The sequence below is a fragment of the Harpia harpyja genome, chromosome 13 (genome assembly GCF_026419915.1).
Source record: "Harpia harpyja isolate bHarHar1 chromosome 13, bHarHar1 primary haplotype, whole genome shotgun sequence".
NCBI classification, from domain to species: Eukaryota; Metazoa; Chordata; class Aves; order Accipitriformes; family Accipitridae; genus Harpia; species Harpia harpyja.
The window spans coordinates 11,967,154-11,986,646 of NC_068952.1; the positions used below are offsets into that span (position 1 = coordinate 11,967,154).

The window sequence follows — 19,493 nt, forward strand, 5'->3', positions numbered from 1 at the left end:
TAGTTTATGTCTGTCGAAAATGTTGAGATGAAGTGATATATCTTTGTGTACATTCTTTGTAATCAAAGTGGGATTAAACTGAGGTCCTGTTTCCCTGAATGTAGCAAGAAAAAAGACAATAGGAAACAGCTCCTTTGGCAGTAACCCAAGCCTCTCTTCAATCAGTGCTGCACTCGGGAAAACTCTTGCTCCTTTTTCTCTCTTTGTGGGAATTCAGGATCATTCTACAGAGTGTTTCACTATTTGGGTGGGGGGAGGGGGGTTGCCTGCATATGTAACATTTCTGGCTGGGTCACACCATTTTGCTAAAATTATATACACACCTTTGTGTTCGCATCCATGTGGCTCAGATTTTTTTTATTTGCCTGTCTTGGGGCTGGTGCTTGGGAGGTGATATGTATTTGTCTGGATCTTCTGTTTGCCCACAGTTACATTTCAAAACCATTTTCCTCTCTAGGACTACAAACCAGTTTCGTTCCACTGTTTCCTGTCGGTTTTCTCTGTAGCCATTAAGGAAAACAGGCAGGGAAAGTGTGCCTCCCACTTCTTTGTAAAAGGTGGGTTTTGTTACTGTATTTCAAAATGTGCTGTTATCAATTCTTTTGAGCTTCACTTCTTTTTTAAAGGACCTAAACAGCATTTGGTCATCCAAGAAGTTTTGCTCTCTCTTATCTCGGATGGTGAAATTTTAAGAATATCAGAAGTGGTGTTTAACAGTCTAAACGAAGCCTTAAATAGGGGATGTGCTCATTGCCATATTCTTAAAGTCTAGGGCAGACAAACCTGCATTTTGCTATACTGAATATTTTAAGGCCTCTACTCTTTCTGGAATTTAGCTTGTCCAGGTTAGTATTGGGAAAGATCTTTGCCTAATCCTGATTATGTATAAAAACAGTAATCAGAAGTGGTGATTTAGTGCAAGAGCCAGATTGTATGGTTGTTATCTTAGACTGGCAGTGAAACCCCTGGAGAGTTATTTAATTTTGTAAATTAGCATGCAATTAGAAAAGGAGTTTTGCTTTGAGTTTGTGGGGGATGTTTGGGGATTTTTCCCCAGCAAAATCAAGAATAATCATCACCATAATGTATGGTTTCTTTCTGTAGCTTTCAGCTAGATTTAGCGAATGCTTCAGAGTTCATCATTAATTATCCTATACTGTATCTTGCAACAATATTTGGCCTAGTGTTGTCAGAACTCCCTGTAGTGTGGATCTATTAAAACTCCGCAAAAGGAGACACGAAGGGAAAGGGATAGTAATGTACACAGATGAGTGCAGTACAGAGCTCTGAAGTTCCAGTGTATTTTTAGTCAAAAGTAAATGTCTGTCTAATTCAAGAATTATGGAAGAAAAGAAATTATGTTCATAATTAGAGAGGTCCTTTTTTGGTGCTTAATCTAAATAATGTAAAATACGTAGGTTTCTGAGCACCATAGAAAACATCAAAGCTGATAATGTACAAGGTTATTGCAGTCCAGGGAAAGGAAGGGGGACTGGATTCTAAAATAGTACAAATCAGCATAGCTCAGTTGTAGCCCTTTATTTCTATTGATGTACACTAGTTGAAAATTGGTTTATGACTTCAAGTTGCATAGAAACAAAGCAAACCAAAGAAACTGTTACAAAAGCATCCATCTAGGAAAACATTGGGGGAAGAAAAATACAGTGAAAACAGAACTCTTTCTAAATTAAATTTACTGTTAAATTTAATAAAGTTTCCTAGTGGGGAGTTCCTGGAAAATGTGGACTGAAATGTGAAGCAAACCTTGATTGCTCTTTTAGCTGCCTTGATAGTATATTTACAAGGACTAAATTCCTTTTTTTTTTTTTTTTTATTACTTCTAAAAAAGGTTTCTAGAGAAAAATAACCATGCTTCATAACCACCTTAAGAAGCATTTGCTATGGTTGTTTCCAAAGGAACAGCTTAATAGTTTCATAAATATCTAAGTTAACAGGCTGCTAAAAACAAGGAAAATTGCCTGTAGGTGATTTCTGCTTATACAGAAATAGCTACTCTCTGAACTGAAACTTTCTCTAAACTTTCTCTCTAGGCCTGTTACCTATTACTGCATACTTTGCTGTCCTGTTCCTACTTCCTTTGGCTGTTTTGAATCAGCTGTGGGTAGAGCAATACTTAAATGTACTTGAGGGTAAAACATGATCTAACAAATTATAGAAAATAAACAATATTGAGCATAGCTTGTGACTATAAGGAGATCAGAAACAGTCTAACGGGCACAGACTTTTTTTTGAAAATGCAACAGCTATGCCACATCGTCATAAAGCCATGCTTATGGCTGGCTTTGAAGATAATATAGAATCTTTCAAAAAATGGCTTCCAGAAAGGAGTCTGAGAATACTTTTTTCTTTTATTGAATTGCTATTTGGTATGCAGTAGGAGCTGCTTCTTCTTTATTTTTGTTGCCTTTTTTTCCTTTATTTTAATTTTAATGTTGTTAAGGCACTTAACAGTCTTGATAGCCAGCTTTTACTAAAGATATAAAATAATTATTTTCTGCATAGACTTGGTAATGTGTGTAAGCGTTGTAACGGTCACACTTGGAGAAAACAAGTGCTCTTTCCTCCCCTTTGAGGTACAGGAAAACCCAGCTGCTGGCAAATTAACTTACATTATGCTTTACTCTTCTTCCATTTAATATTTGTGTCGTACTTGGGGGGCTTATCATTATTAAACAGCTCATAGTATCAGGCTTACGAAAGGACATGCGAAGTATGAAAAGAGATGCTAGAAAATTTGGTCTTCCTGTTAGGATTTCATAACAGGCTTTGAGTCCTGGTGGACTTTCTGTTGCTAGAGTCTTAAACCAGCCTAAGTGCAGTAGAGTTGATTTTACAGAAGGCAGGAGGCTAAAACCAGACTGAGCAGTGCTGGTTTATGGCATGGGAACAGTCTGGTGAAAGCTGCTAATACTTTCCCCATCACAACTGAGCTGTTTCCACCCAGGAAGTGCAGGTGAACTGTGATTTAGTTCAGGATATCTGCATCCCCATTTGGGGTGCCCGTTAGGTAGAAACTAAGAAGCCCTTGTCCTACTCTTCTTTACTGTTCCTGTTTTTGTAATTTCATTTTATGTATAGGCAGCTGTTCGTCATGTTAGATATTTGTATTTCACATTCCTCAAGTCTCCTAAATCTTTTGTCAGTAGGGAAGAAACATTCGTAAAGTTGTTTATCCACTGGCAAGTTTTAGAAATCTGTTATCTAAAGTTTTACATAGGACCTTTTATCAAACTCTCTATTTTTGAAAGGTAATTCTAGAAGTACATTGTTACTATTATCACCCCTGGGAGACTGGTTCCCTCTGGAAAATGTATCCCTTGTTAGAAAAGATGATGAGATGTCATGTCTTGACTTAAGAGTGAGCTCTTAATTCCCTCAACTGCTGGTTTTTGACAAATCCATCCCTGATGCTCCATCGCAGGGTGTAGTATACAGTAAAGAAAAACATTTTTTCTCCTTCACGCAACAAGTAAGCCTCTCCCCTTTTCCCTCTGTTCAACTGCAGTTGAACAAAAACCATCATAGAAACTTAGAGGGAGAAATGGTTGGACTCAATGATCTTGAAGGTCTTTTCCAACCGAAATGATTCTATGATTCTAAATAGAATTCACCATATATTTCTTCTAATCACTAGGTACGATATAAAATAAAACTTAATCCTCAACCGTTCTCTCTTTAAAATGTGTGTATCTATCTTCTTTCCCCACTACGCTAGTCTAAAATAATGGCAGGAACCAACCATGCAGTTAGGCAGGCTCTGGTCTTCTCTTACTCTGCTGTGGCTGTCAGCATCAAAATCTCTATTACCTCTTTCTTGATTAATTGTAGGGGTCCTTCTCTACTCTTATTTTCCTTCTTCCACTGATCACTCCATCCTTCTCATGTCACTCTTTCCTTTTCTTGATTCTCCGACAGCTTTTCACTTTGCTCCACATGGACAGGACTGGACCTACTGTATATTTTGTTCTGTTTGATACGGGAGGCTGAAACTCAGCATCCCATGGATTTCTCTGGGTGTTGTGTAATTGAATTGTCTAGAGCGTTAATCATCATTTGATTATTCTGACATCCTTGATGAAAAAATATGTACATTAAAATCATAATGTAATTACAGAATTTGCTTTTAGCATGAATATATTTCTTCTCAGTGACATTGAAATTATTTAGTACTCCTAATATTTATATATTATTTTGACAGATATGCAGTGGGCTATGAGTAATTTTAAGGTGGCACAGTTTACTCCATGCAGCTTAAAAGCAAGGATTTTCCCCCTCCCCTTTTGCCCCATCACATTTTATTATTAATGGCCACATTTGAATTGTCAGCTTTCCCAAAGCCTTGGTTTATGGGCTGGAATGATCAGATTAATTTAGTTGCTTAACCATGTCATTGCTAACTAGAAGTACTGAACATCCTCTTGTTCTTGCTTTACCCTTTCCTTAGCAGTTCTTCTGGATTTTTTTTGTTTCATCCTGTTAGTTTAAACATAAGATTTTCAAGCCAAAATAGCCTGTCATGTGGAGATGTAGGCTTCCAGGAGCTGTGTGGGCTAGGAATAAACTTTTGACTTTGTCTGGAGGCAGGATGCTAAGATGGCTCAGTTGGCAGGTTAATGAAGATTGTCATGAATATTAAATGATAGAACCAAAACAAAACTCCCAGAGAGACACTTATGCACAAATCTTACATGACCAGCTCAGACAGCTGGCTCTCTGTAGACTTTTCTTGAAAGAAAGCAGAGTGCTGAGGCATATTAGGATGATTTTTATAAACCGGAAGGCAAATTTGTGATGCACTGTTTGAAAGTTAGAGGTCTTAAAGATTTATAGCTTGAAGCAGAAATCTGTTTTCTGAAATAGATAAATAACAGCTAAATTATATCTGTGCTGTTCTCACTTGTATTAAGCATTTCAGAATATTTTTGAGCTTTGTGCTCACAAAAACGTGTACAAGGGGTAAGCGTTACTGTTAAAAGTTCATACCAGCTCTCTGGTGTGCAGCTATAGTCCCACTTTTTCCCCTGAAGTTCCTCTATCCCTTCTTTGCTTTTTTTTCCCTCTCTAAAAAGACCACATTGCAGGGCATAGGATAATAAACTACAGTTGGTTTTGTTTCTTTCTTGTGATTTGTCCCAGACGGGGTAAGAGCTTGCTGTTCACGGCGTTCCTCCTTCAGCTCTAGTGGTGTAAAGCTAGCTCCTGCTACATGGAAAAATTGCTCCAACACATGCAAAAAATAAAAATTCAAGAAGCTTGGATTTATTTGAAGTAACACCAACATAGATCTGGGATGATGTCATTAACAGCACTGCAGTCAAGCTGTCTAAAAGGCTATCTAAAGGTGAGACATTCTCTATGGCCTAGAGAGTAATCTTTGTTACACTTTGTAAGTTGGGGTCAGATTCTTACACGTAACTTCCTTGACTTTTATGGTTTTGTAAATTTATACCAAGTTAATATGTGGTTCAGTGATTTTCAGACACCAAAAGGAATGAACTGAATTAACAGAGTAGGTTTTCTCAGATAACTGCATGTAGACACAATCCATTTTGTGGTGTTATTCTGAGTCTAAAAAGATAAAGTAAATCTAAACTATTTTTAGGTGTGATGAGTCATTCTAAATGAGTTGATGGAAAAAGATACAAATGAAAGGACAGTCCAGTTAGAGGAAGTTATGGAGAGTAATGCTTTTATGTAAACATTCTGCAGAATTCATTTGGCTTTCCAAACCCTGTCTGTAAATCAAGTGCTTTCCAGTGGCTCATGGAGACCTCTCCAGTCATATGGTGCTAGCTGTCTTTGTTTTCAGTTCAATTGCATTAAAAACAGAATATATTTTTTAAAGTAGAATTTTTAAACTATTTATGTAAATAATTGATGCAGTTATTCCAGTGGTATTACATGACTATGAACAGTGTGTGCAATCAGAAATAGAAGTGGCCAGCAGGTTCCCAGCTGTGAAGAAAACACGTTCAGTGAGGTAATTCGTCGGCTAGTATCAGGACAACCCCTGATTTATTTATGTTGTTGTTAAATCAAACAGCCTAGTGGGAGTGATTTTTTTTTAAGGGTAACTGTGAGAGACTGAAAGAGTTAATGTCTCAAACATTGTGGTGGGGCAAGTTCTGCTTAAAGACAAATCCTGCACAGCAAGGAACCAAGGTGAAAAGCCCATCAGCTCAGACATCAGCAACAGGAGGGGGAGGGCGTGCTGGAGGGTGCGCAGCTCCCTGTTCTGATAAGCTGTTCTGATACAAAGATCAAACAATGGCCATGTCTGCAGGGAAGGAGAAGTTACTCCACAAACGACCCCCAAGCCCAAAGGCTCACAAACTGCTCATTAACCTGACGAGTTTGGGTGCCCACCCGAAGGAGGGGCAAGGATGATAAAAGGACACAAACTGAAGCCCCCGGTGCCCAAGCCCACCGGGACTGGTCCCCTCAGCTGACTGGACCCCTCGGCTGACTGAACCAACGCTGGACCCAGGACCGGTGAAATCTTTCTCTCTTCCTTTTTCTCTCTGTGTCTTCTTCTCTCTTTCCTTTTCCTTTTCCACAATCCCTACACCTCATCCATTTCAAGATATAAACCGTTGACCAAGTCTGAGACTAAGAGTGGATCCAGCTGCCCCTGGGTCCTTCTCTGAGGAGGAGTCTGGAAAGCAAGGGGATCTGCTCTGAACCTCATGACTCAACAGGAGGGATCTCCTTATTCCCTGAATCGATGTATATGGTTACACAGTTTACAGAAGTAGTCTTATGCCAATTCCTGTTGTGAGAAACCCTGCCACCCACTACCACGCCTCCCCAGTTCAGTTTGCTTCTGTCATGAATAAAATCTTTAACTGATCGTTTGGTTTCCTTTCACCTTAATTTAGCCCGAGGGAATTTCGAATTAAACACAACTCCCTGGTCTGTCCAGTCTGGGTCGTGACAGTAACATAAACCAGATACATTTAAAAGACTGACTTAGACTAGCATGTATTTGTGTTTTCACAGTACCATAAGGAATTTGCACGCATACTCTCTGACAGGGCTTGCAGTAAGGTGAGCTGCAGTATTGTGGAATAATAGTTTGTAACTATTTCCCTGTGTATTAAAGTTTTCCATAAATATATATTACTTTGTGAAGCAGATACAGCTAACAATTATTCAGATAAAATCTTGCTTAAGATTTTACTTTTTTTCAAGCTGAAAAGCTCCTTTAGGTACTTAGGGAAGTACAGGTTAATGTATCTTAGTCTGCAAAGGCTACAAACAGTTGTTTTGGGATTAGAGGCTCATTTCTTTCTTACTTACTTGAAATATCTGGTCTAGTTTATCATAAACTAGCTAAGCTTAGTGGATGAAAAGTTTACCTTTAGCTTCCAGCTGCACCTTCATTTTGCACATTTTGAATGTATCATTAAAACTCTTGACAATGTTGTGAAACACCTTTTATAGAGTGTCTTTAAGTGGCTGAGCCAGAAATACTGTTGGGGTCATCATGGTTTCTACCAGTATTTCAGCAAGCAAATGACCAATGAACATACAGGCAAATTCCAAGTGATGACAGACAGATGAACATGGGTAAAATACACTCACTTCAGCTGAAAGATGAAGCACCACAAAGCGATACCTCTTTGGAGTGAGGAAATTAAAGCTAGAGCGTCAGAAAGTAGCATTCTTGATATTATAGCCATCTTAGGGTCCTACCAGCCCAAGTGTCCAACCAACACTACCTTCTTCAAATGGCTTGAAGTCCCAAGAGGGATGAAAGACAAAGGGAATTCAAGGGAAGCATCAGCTCTTTTAACAGCCAGGAAAGCTAGCATTAAGGATTGCTAAGTTGTAGTGAAGATGAGAATTGCACCTTCATCTCTGTGTCCCTGGTCACCTCTTCAGCAGCAAAACTCCAGCCTTTTTTCTTAAACTAGAATGGGCATCATTTAAAGACAAAATGAGAAAAATTGCTAAGTTATGGACTGAATAGCAGCAGTGTGATTTTTCTATGAATCCGGGCACCTGCAAGGTATCAAAGCCAAAGGCATTAGTATTTTTGGAAAATGGGACCAAGGATGTCAAGCAAGGAGCCAGCAGTCACAAACTGTTTAATTCATGCTGATTTTCCCAGAACTGTATCCAAGGAGAATGTCACACTTTTCCGTTCTCAAGTACAACCTTACCTCTGAGTGCATCAGCAAGTTTCACCTCTTCTCCTGTGAGTTATTTATAATCTCCTGCTGCTTCTCCTAAGTAGAATTTCACTTGCCTTCCTTCTCTCTTCCTCGGATTGTTGTGTTCCACTGATATGCTGCTGCTTCATGTATAAACCTTTCAGCAGCCTGTTTTCTTCTAGATCCAAGACATGCTAGATTCACAGGAGACCATTCAGAGAAATGGGAAGGAACTATTTACCCTTGGCAGCAGCAATATGTAATATTTAATGTGTAGAATCAGAGAGGCTCAGCACATACTCAAACATCCCTACTAAGCATGTATTCTTAAAATCCTTTCAAGTTCTCTAAAATTGATAGGTTGGTCTTCTGCATGCTAATACTGAGAGCTTTTCAGAAATCCCTACAAGCTGCCATCATAATTTCATTTCTGTCTACCATTTTTTATTGTGTCAGAGATCAAAACTGCAGGGCATTATTTCTGACCTGTTCAGTTTAAGACATACATAGACTAGAACATGTTTTAGAAAGACTGTAAGAATGCTGCCTTTGTCTAAATTGCTAGATCTCTGTTGTGTATCATCTCAGACATACATGTATGTTTGTCTTTCTGTAACATGAAAATACATCACAAATACCTTGAAAGTCCTACTGTCCTATTCTTAAAAAGTATTGCATAACTATTTTAAAGTACAGAGCATGGTTAAATAATAAATAAGGAAAAATCAGTGATATTCTTGAGACACTTCCAAGCATAATGTAGGACACACACATGTTACGTAAGAAAATAATCTCAATTTAAACATGTAATCCCTTCAATTAACACTCTGCTGTAAGTATACTTAGGTCTGATGCATGGCTGCACAGTTCTGCAGTTCAGAATGAACACTTTGCTTTTTGTGGAGCAATATTTATTCTTTTTTAATGAGACTATGTTTTTAAGAGCTTTGCTCAAACATAAAATTTAATAAAGGGTTAAATGTAATCAGTAAGTTTGAGTTACTTGGACTTTATCTGTGATCATTACCAAAAGAGCACTGCAATGTAAAATAAAGGGCATGTAGCCACAGCCTCCAATGAGAAGAGTAGCCTCCTAGAATACTCTTGATCTGTGACAGCTATTTTGAACCAGTTATCAATTTAATCTATAAAATTATGCTCCAGGCAGTTAATTGCTTGGTAAATATGCTCTGCATATCCAACACAACTGATTTTACTATCCCTGCAAAGGAGCACAGAATGAGGCACTGGGAATTTTTCACTTCAATCGTCATCTAATTCTGTCTGTCCAAACTGGCTGAAACAAATGCTACCCATAAGGGTTTTTTTCATTCAAAGATTCTGTTGTCTACAAAAGAAGGGTGCAAGGCTTTAAGTTCAGCTCTACGTTAAAACACTCCTACAAGTTTAGGCCTGTTTGGATTCAGTTCATGTGTTTGACTCGACTCTTTGTAATCAGTCTACTATCTATGTTGTCATTATCTCTAAAGCCCAAGTAGATATGCCAAGAAGTGGACTCAGATTTTCACAATGCAAGGGTTAGATCCAAGTCTCTGCTTTTAACTGCTGCCTTTGCACAATATCAGAAAAATTTCAGCAAAATCTGGAAGGTAAAAATGGACATTGGGACATTGATTTCTTTTTCAAAGAGGTTTCTTTAAGTTGAGGGAAAATTATGTCATATTTTGATTTTTCTTGGGCGGTTTATCTCCAAGATGGCTTGCACCCAGATTCTTCTAAACTTTTCACTTCTCAGAAGGATAATGTCTCATGTCAGAAGGATAAAGGCTTATGTCAAGAAGTACTGCAGAACACAATAATCTGAACATTCATTAACAGTGCAAAATTTCTGATGGCAACAGCTACAAATAACCTGTGGGAAACAAGAATAGGAATTGTTTATTCAAGAATACTTCCTGTGGCTCTGCAGTTTATCCAGGTGCACAAGCTCTATTTTTCACAGAAAGTTAATCTCTGTTTCTGTTATTTTGGATTTCTTGTCAACAGATAACCCAAGCCAAGAAGAGCTAAGCATAGGTTTTGTAAACACGTAAATTAGGACTCACACCTTCTACTGAACAGGAGGAAAAAAGCCAAAACAGAAGGCATTATGTAAAGACCAACGGATGGGTAAGGGTACAAGTTTACATTGTTATCATTGACCATATTTGACAGAAGGAAAAATAGGAAGCACTGTCTGTTATCAGTCCTGCATGTACTGCTCTGCCGTATCTACCTTACCACTATAAATTGCCCCAATAACACACTAAGATACATTCTCATTTCCCACCTACTCTGTTTTCTGGGTTAGGGGCTTTTTTGGTCATGCCAAGATCAAAATCATGCCTATGCTCTTAGAGTACTTCTAGCAGTGATGCCCACCTATCATACACTTAGTTCTTTGAGAGTCTGATTGAACAGTGGAAAAAAAAATATCACCTTTTGATATAGCACTGATTTTTCTGTCAAAGCAGATACATTCTATAACTATCTGAATCAACATTTGCAGATAGGGCTCTGAGTGAAGTAATTATTACAAATCTAAGTTAAGGGGGTTTTTTGGTTTGTTTTAATCAAAGCATTCACAGACAAGGACTGGTTTTCTTTGAAAACAGCCATTCTGTATACCACATAAATAGCTTTCAGGTTATAGGTTCATGCACGTTTTACTTTATCTGAATATTATTACTCATGGTGCATGGATTTGTCATAGAAGTTGCATGGCTTGTATATTGTTTCCTGTATGGACAGAAAAACATTAAGCAAAAGCATAAATGGATGATGGATAACAAAGTATATGATTGTCATCACTGACGTCAGTTCTGGGACTTCAAGATATCCCTGAGAATATCCAGTGTTCATCTGAAAATATGCAAATATTAATCAGAGCTACTTCGCACATCTTACTGATGTGCAGCTGAATCCTACTGAACAGCAGCCTTTCACTCACAGAAGTAGTCAGAAGTTTTTTTGATTTTTTTTTTTCTTCTCAGTTTAACCAGATCAGCTGAAAAATTAGCATTGGACTTCCTACATGAAATTTTTCACATCTCTTCCATTTTTCTCTTGAGCAGATGCAAATTACATTGAGTATGTTTCAGATAAATATATTTATCTATAAAAGAGACAGAATACACTTGTAAAAGTCAGCTAAGCCATTTTTTTCCTGTTTTCTCTCCTGCACTATCAAGTGAGTTCTACATGTTCTTGGGAGTCTTGCAAGGGAAAAACTGCAGCAATTAAATGCCTTTCCAAACTGTCATTTGTTCAATGTGTAGCCCAATGGTGGTTTTGAAACAAAAGTTAAAGGAGGTGATTTATAAACTGTGTTGAGGCTTCTCCCATTCCAAAGCACTGTACTTAAAAAGATAAGCGTCCTCTTTCAATTTTTACTGAAATGTGAAAGTCTGGCAGGTCTGACAAGTGCAGTCTGAAACATGATCCTACACTGATTCCTATGTTGTTATGAATTTACAGCTGATATTATCAGACCACAAAGAATATTAGCCTAGGCTGCAGTTTTCAAAGAAACACAAGGCCTTTTCTGTGTAAGAAAACTAATACCAAAAGTAATTCACTTAAATCAATGAAACAGTCATATTTTCGCAAAGGGCCCCCAAAAGAATGGTGTCCATATACACATTACAGTTAGGAAAGAAATAACTTTGTTTTATGTCTAATCCCAAATTGTTGGAAAAATCTCAGCCACTCAGTCTGCAAGATTCAGAGTCCCTGCATTCTGGCAGGTGCTCTTGTTTGGATTAGGATGCAATAACTAATAACTGTGACTAACAGCTGCTAACACACCTTACACCTTCTTAGTAGGATTTCACTTAACTGCAGTCTCTACAACTGCAAAAATAAAGATAATACTTTGATTTGCATTTCATTGCATGCCCTTTATTGAATTTTTGTTGCTTATATTATTAGTCCTGTTGCTCCCGTTGTTAATCAGAGAAGTCCTTCTTTAAAGTACAGATGATAGAATCTATCCTGTCACAGCAGTTAGTCAAATGTATTAGGATCAAAGTGAGGGACTATTGAAAAGAGTGCCAGGTGGGAAACAGCAACTCAGGTTATGCATCCTCTAAGCGATGAACCCATCTGATAATTCTTAACATTCTGAAGAGTAAATTCTTGGTGCAGCAATTCATTAAAATCTCACACCATTCAAACACCCAAGTTAAGTTAGCAAGATGCAGATTTACAAACAGCAGAGCAAAAATAATGACATTTGCAATGTTATCTGGAAGCATCAAGTAAATTGAAAAGAAATTCTTCACTCTCCAAAGGAGGTGTGGAGTAATAGGAGGATACAACAGGGCTTTACGCAACTTGCTTGTTTTGAGTGCCATTTACAGATAGTGAGGGTACCTGTTTTACTGCAATAATACAGAGGTCAGGGAAATGCAGCCGACTGAAAAAACAAGGATAGCATACAATTTGCTTGTTTTAAGTACAATGTATAGATAGTGAGGGCACCTCTCATACTGGAGTAACACAGAGGTCTGGGAAATGCAACTTACTGAACAAAACAACCATAGCAGATGGTTTGCTTTTAAGCAAAGTAAGTTTCAGGCTGTTGGCAAGTAACAACCTTAGACATAAAATAGTGTCATTAAATTAACACCAAAAGAAATACTGTGTTACTCTGAATTCATTTTTGAAAAGTAGTCAGTGAAAACATGTTAAGGATATATGCCCACTTAAAGCCTTATTATCATAACACTGTTCTGTTGAGTGGGAACCTCAAGTGAAATAGCCTAGGAAGGCTATCACATGATTACATGTGAGTCCTTCAGTTCGCAAACTGAAATAAAAAGGAAACATTCTGCATTCTAAAATGCCCTCAGTTGTGATAATCTTGTCTCTAATAACAGGAAGGACTAGAGCATCTCCCTCTGTTCACAGATACATGAGTGAGGGCGAGTTGGATTTGCAAGGATCTCACAATACAAGAGTGGGGTTTATATCACCCGTTTCCTGTTGCAACAGGATGGTTTCTTCACTGAAATGAACCTGAAACAAATAGAAGCTGAGTTACCCACTTCAAGATCAGCAAAGGTGACCTTCATAGCATGAACAGGAAAAGCAGGGAGAGAATAGTAACACTAAGCCACTCAGTGGTGATGAGTTTACCACCTAGCTACAACACTTTTGACACGCAGCTGGATATGCTGATCGCGGATGAAGCCAAGACTATTAGAGTAATCACCGTAGCACAGCTACTGAAGCTGCCCCATAAGGAAGCGTGCAACAAAGGGAAGAGAAGGGGAGAAAACAGTAGGCATTGGAAAACTATTTGTGAAATGCTGGCAAAAGAACAACCACCATTACCACTAAACCCACAGGCATTCCTATAAAGATGGCAGGTATACACCTGTACCTGTAGACAGGCATCATCAAGGGGCCAACTCCTAGCTGGTGTTGGTATCTAATCAAAAGGTCAGCAGTAATAATAATAATAATAATAATAATAATAATAATAATAGTAAAAAAAAAACAGAAATAGTTCTCTGAAGCAATAGTATATTCTTAGATGCTAAATTATTTATTACACCACAGAGCACCATCCAACAGCAGGGGCGGGGGAGCGCCATGGAGTCCCTCCTGCAAATTAAGTGGTCTAATGGTAAGACACAAAACAAGCTTAGAGTAAAATCTGTAACATTGGGAAAGAAATGAGAAATAAATAGAAACAGCTTTTCTAGTTATTCAACTGATAGGCAGCTGTCTCCTGCACACCATAAAGTGGAGAGTCATCTAATAAAATCTTTCATTCAAAGAAAATGCCCAAAATGCTAAAGAAAGAGAACGAAATATAGAATTGTATTTTTATTACATCTATATTATTAATATAGAATTGGGAGGAGCTGCTCAGTTTTTCCATGTCAGTTCAACCTGTCACACTGGCAGATAAATTCACATACATGACAATTTACATTCTACTCAAGTTAGTGAAAGTCAGTGGTTAGCAGCAATTTATATAGCATATGCTTTTACAGTCCTCTTGTTGCTGAAAGACTGCCAGAGAAACCTGATAAAGGCGGTCTGCTTTCACTGTACAGGATCTGCAGTTTTGTATTAGGTTAAAAGGAAGAGGAACATATGAATGCACGCTTCATTGCAGCAGCAGTGATGAAGCCAGAGTAAGAACAAAGAAAAACTGAGAGAAATTAAAAATGAGAGCTGAAATTGTCAATATAAAGATGCTAACAATATCCACAGGATACTAAACAACTATAATAAACTTGTGCTGTAAGAGTTTGTGGTAAACAGTGGGCTATCATTTCCTTTTTTTATCAGAGAAAGAGTGGAGGAAGCTAGAAGGAAATCATCATAATCTAATATAGATTAAATCTTTGATAATTATTTAAAAAAAATTAAAGTGTCATTTATTCAAAACTAACATAATAATAGTCTTACTTAAAATGCCACAGTAGTTCTCATGGGGGAAAAAATAATTCTTTTTCTTGGTTTACAGCTGTAGGCTTTGCATAAATATTCCACAGTAACTGCATTTGAAGAGACTGAGTGGTTTTATATCCAGTATTCTCAAACCTATCAAATATTAAATCCTATAATGTTTTTTAAAATGTAAGCCTCTATTACACCTGTTTGTACATGTGATACCAACACTCATGTAAAGCACAGAGAACTGATGTTAGCTCATCCAGATAATGCATTCACACTTTTCCAAGGAGTAGGAAACAACTTGCGATTTACAAAAAGACCAGTCATGTTTCAACTATTAAAAACTGCCTTATCTTTTCTAAGAAATGTAATTTTACGTTACACACTTGTACACAGAGAAACCCAGGCAGAAAGAACTTTCATGTGAAATAATTCCCGTAATTCAGAACAAACAGCCCAAGTGTATGATACTAATATAGATCCATTTGTTTCCTCTCAACTGTATGTGTACACACATACATATTTTCTAAACAGAAAACTGACTCATGATAGCTAATTGTTGTAATGAACTCCAGAAAACAGGGAATCAATATAATATTCTATTATGCCTCTCCCCAGGCATTCTCTAGGTACAAAAATGTTCTTCAAAACTCATCTTTAATGTTGAAATGTGGCTGATCTTCAGGTTTAAAGTCTAGATTGGGGCTGCCATCCTCATTCAGAATTCGGCGAGAAGTATAGCCAACAATTGGATATTTGGCCTTATAAACATTATTGAAGATATCATCCAGAGACTTCAGTTCCTCTTCTGTGAGTCCTGTCTAAACGAAATATGGAAATGAAAGTCCTGTCTCAAAGAAATAAAAATATAGGTATTTATATGCATTTTTCTTTTTTATTGATTACTATAAACCTTAGGGTCAGCTTTTGGGTATACATTGCAAAGGACAATTAACAAAATTCATAGTATAACCTGTAATTTTATTCTTCTCATTCAAGTTCAGCCTTGACAAAAATTTAATATATTCAGGTCAAACAACCATTAATCTCCCTTCATTTTCCCTTCGTAAGTAAATCACACCTCAAACAAGCAACACTGCCAGAGTTAGCATCCACCGCCATGTCAGTGACACAAGATACGCCAAATCAATTGACAAAGAAAGTGATTTACTCTCTTTGGAAGCATCTTTTTAAACAGCAGGTAATTTCCTCTTTACATGCTTACATAAATTGTACTGATTCCACAGATTAAAAACCTTCCTCTTTAAGGCTGTTAGCACTGCACCTTCCATGAGCAGTAGATAAATACCCATTTAATGTATTTCAAGAATATTAATGCAGTTTTTAAAGTTTTTAAAGATGTGAATCAACTTAAATAAAATAATACAAATAATTTAATATTATCATTCATCATCTTGCAAAAGAATAAAACTTTGCAAAACAGAATTAAACTAATAGTCCATTTTCTTACTATGTCATGTGTAAGATCTGCTGGATCCAGAGACATCTTTGCAACTCCTCTTGTTGAGTCTTTTCCAACCAAAGCATTGTATGGGGCTCCTTTTCCATAAAATTCTGTCAGATTAGGAAAAAAAAAATATCCAGTGATGACCTGACAATGTACAGGGTATGTTCAGCCTCTACTTTTCACCAGCCTGTTACACTTGTCAGTGAACTGAAAGCAGCAACTCAAGTCTCAGACCCTTCTCTCCAAAACTGACTTTTGATTTGCTATTTTTTGATAATATATCCCAGTCCTTAAAAAAAACACAAAACAGGGGGTGGGGTTATACAATACAACTGTTGAACTCCTATACTGCAGTCTTAAAATTTACCTATTATTTAGGGAGCTGTGCTTTACATACTCATGAGAAGTTTGTAGACTCCAGAATTTGCAGGGGCAAGCCTTGTCTAACTTAGGATTTGAAGATCAGCCAACGTGGATGTCCAGACAAGCTGTGCTAACAAGCTTAGTACAAAGAAAGCAACAAGCCATTAGTTTGCTTATGATGACATTAAGGCAAGTGTCCAGGACCCCCATGGTCCCTTCAAACATTTTACAGCAAATCTGGATTAAGTAGCAAGAGTTCAAATTAAAACATCTGTAGTTCCGAGGGAAGGCACAAACAGCAAATACAGCAATAAATGGTTTAGGTGTAAATGATGAGACAAGAAGCCTCATGAAATATGAAAATTTTAAAGGAGAAAAAAATTTACTTAGCCCTCCGCTCTCCTTTCAAAATCACAGTCAACTCTTCCAAGAGTTTTGACCAGATCACTGGACAGCACAGGTAAGCAAACACCAGCACAAAAGGAAAAGATGAAGCTGCAGCAATGCTGATATTGTGTAGTGCAGTATGGGTACATCCCAGTTAGCTTTGGTCTGGTCAGTTCATGCACCCAGTGCAATAAAACACTGTAGCACCAGCTTCCGTGTGGCATGACCCCACGCCTAGTGAGGATTCAGGGGTCTGGGCAGGTGTCTTCAGCACTTCTGTCGTCAGCACCCAAGCTAACTGGACTATGCTGGCTTGTCTGTCTATGTGTACTGTAACCTCAAACCACTGTAAATTTTAGACAAAACCTTAGTGGGGGAGGTGTCAGAAGAGGAAAACTGAGTTTTTCAAAAAAGGAAAAAGTACATTCTTTTTGTTGCAATTGAACTGCAGGCTTCTAATACATTGAGAATATTTAAAAATTAATGACTGGATAATAGCATGGAAACAAAGCAGACAGCAGAGGAGAAGCAAACTCACCTTTTCCAGAAGTGACATCAAATACTACTCCCTTCACCGCCAGGTAAATGGGCTGTCCTTCCTGGAAAAAAAGCCATCAGTAGATCCTCAACACTTAAGTGTAGGCAAAAGGCAATTAGTTTTAGCTATGAAATCCATAAGCACTCAGGACACAAAGAAGATAATTAAATTCTTATGTATGTTTTCTCTCGTTTGTATGTGTATACAAGCATACATGTTATCTCTCTCAAAACTTCTTGCTTGTGCTTTAAACTGTCTGCAAGATTTTTTTTTTTTGAGGATGTAAGCATATGGAATGAGAGAATCTTTTTAATCTAAACATCACAATCATATAAGACATGTCCCTCTTGCAGGTCTTGCACTTGCACACTTGTCTGCTCGAAGATGATCAACTGCATCTTTCTTTTCCTAATGCAGATGGGTATTGCCCAAGATAAAAGGGTGTATGGCCAACAGCATTCTTTATTTGATTAAGAGAACAACAGATAAATACATAAACACACACAAATCTGATCTGCTGACATCCGTTTTACTTAATAAGCCAGTGCTTCTGCTTTGTCTTTTATGCATAAGATATATTTTAAGTCAGATGCTGGTTAGCTGCTTGAAAGTATTTAGAGAAGACCCTGAGAAGGTCAGCCAGCAAGTTTTTTGAAAGAGAAAACAGATGTGTATCAATATAGGACTTTATTATTTTGAATGTGAAGTTCTGCTGAGACTTCTGCGTCACAGAAAGCTAAACTCTTAAGATGAAATTGCTTTCTTATTTCTATAATCTCATAGAAAAAAAAGGGTCTAAATACATGGTTTAATGAATTATTGAGAGAAAATTACTTTGGCTCCAACTTGTGGTAATACGAAATTCACTGGCATGAGTACATCGTCAAGCAGGCAATGAGTAAAAGAGGATCGTGCCATCTAATTGTCTGTACCCAACTTCAACGGACCAAACTCCGCAGCTGCCAGCAGGACAAATGAATAGCAGGTCAGCAACGCACGAATGCCAGCAAACTTCTCACGAACGCCTAAAAAGCAAGTTATCCCATAATTACTGGGAGGGAGGGAGGGAGGGAATAGCACAGCAGCAGAGCACGAGAAAACCGAGTTTTAAGGTGGTTTCAGGGCACCGAGCCGCAGGGACGGAGGCGACGCCAGGACGCCCCACCGGCCCCGGCCCCGGCCCAGCGTCTTCAAAGAACCGGCCGGGGAGGCCCCGCCGCGGCTCTGCCTCCCTCCCGCCCGCCCCTACCTGCTGCCCGTCGTATCTGGCCAGCTCGGGCTCGGTGAAGAGCCGCACCGGGGCCTCAGCCGGCGGCCTGAAGCGCAGCTCCCGGTCGGCCGCGGCCGGCAGGGCGCCGAGCAGGGCGGCCAGCAACACCCGCGCCGCGCCGCCCGCCATACCGCCAAGGGCGGGCGGCGGCCCCGGCCCCGCCCCGCCTCCAGCCCCCGCCGGAGGCAGCCGCGGGCCCCGCTCGTCCTCGTGATAGTCGGAGGTCTGCTGATGAGAGTCCTCAATTTCCATCCTTTTTTCCCTCTGAAGTTTCTCTGCTTGCTGCTTTAAATGTTTAGTCACAAAATCGGCACACGCAGGGCAGGCTTCGTCTTTGTGATTTAAAAAAGATAATAAACTGGCATTTTTAGCCTAAGGAAGGGGAGAATAAATAGGAGATTTTCGAATGACATGATTTCACCATGCTGTAAGTATAGCACAGGGAAACATTCTGGGCTGGCAGAAGAATAAGCAGATTGCTGTGTGTAATTCTATAGAGAATTAAGAAAATCAGAAACTTTTTACAATTTAGATATATATATATCACATCCCTCGCTGTAGTGCTGGCAAGTGAGGACTTGAAGGATTTCAAGCCTGGATGTTCGGTGCTGCAGCACCCCTGCAGTCTTCCTGACTGCTGTGCCATAATTCAAATGCCTGTTTGGTATCTCTGCTCCTTGTACAGTGTTTTGCAAAAGCTGAACAGTTCAAAGAAGGATCTGGACAGTAAATAGGAGATAGAAATGGGTTTGATCTTTGTTTTAAGGACTGTTTATAAACTCTTCTTGTATAAAATCCCTACATCCACTTTGGAGGACGCTTGTTCCGTGTTGCCTGAGGTAACACCCTTTTCCACAGGCTGTCCAGAGGCAATTC

The 19,493-nt window shown here is 38.6% G+C and overlaps 1 protein-coding gene and 1 long non-coding RNA gene across 4 annotated transcripts in view; one reads left to right on the top strand and one right to left on the bottom strand.

Annotated features, from left to right (window-relative positions):
- The window catches only part of LOC128149886 (uncharacterized), a 64,910-nt gene extending 49,446 nt beyond the window's left edge, over positions 1 to 15,464 (top strand). The window contains exons 3-6 of one of the 2 annotated variants that reach the window (XR_008237884.1): positions 5,158 to 5,362; positions 7,467 to 8,221; positions 10,185 to 10,307; positions 15,210 to 15,464. This is a non-coding gene — a long non-coding RNA (uncharacterized LOC128149886). Of the gene's footprint in view, positions 1 to 5,157; positions 5,363 to 7,466; positions 8,222 to 10,184; positions 10,308 to 13,088; positions 13,310 to 15,209 lie in introns of those variants that run through there. The other variant, XR_008237885.1, reaches the window with a different exon arrangement.
- On the bottom strand, positions 13,690 to 18,785 carry NENF (neudesin neurotrophic factor). 2 transcript variants are annotated; one of them, XM_052805433.1, is made up of 5 exons: positions 18,597 to 18,727; positions 18,182 to 18,372; positions 17,348 to 17,408; positions 16,063 to 16,166; positions 13,690 to 15,412 (listed from the first exon to the last, which is right to left on the bottom strand). In XM_052805433.1, exons 2-5 carry the CDS (start codon positions 18,263 to 18,265, stop codon positions 15,236 to 15,238), a joined length of 426 nt encoding a protein of 141 aa, XP_052661393.1. In that variant the 5' UTR covers positions 18,266 to 18,372; positions 18,597 to 18,727; the 3' UTR covers positions 13,690 to 15,235. The 2 variants fall into 2 exon arrangements, with proteins under 2 accessions (XP_052661393.1, XP_052661392.1); XM_052805432.1 differs by lacking the exon at positions 18,182 to 18,372 and having other exon boundaries at positions 18,597 to 18,785.
- Between the last annotated feature and the right edge of the window lie 708 nt (positions 18,786 to 19,493).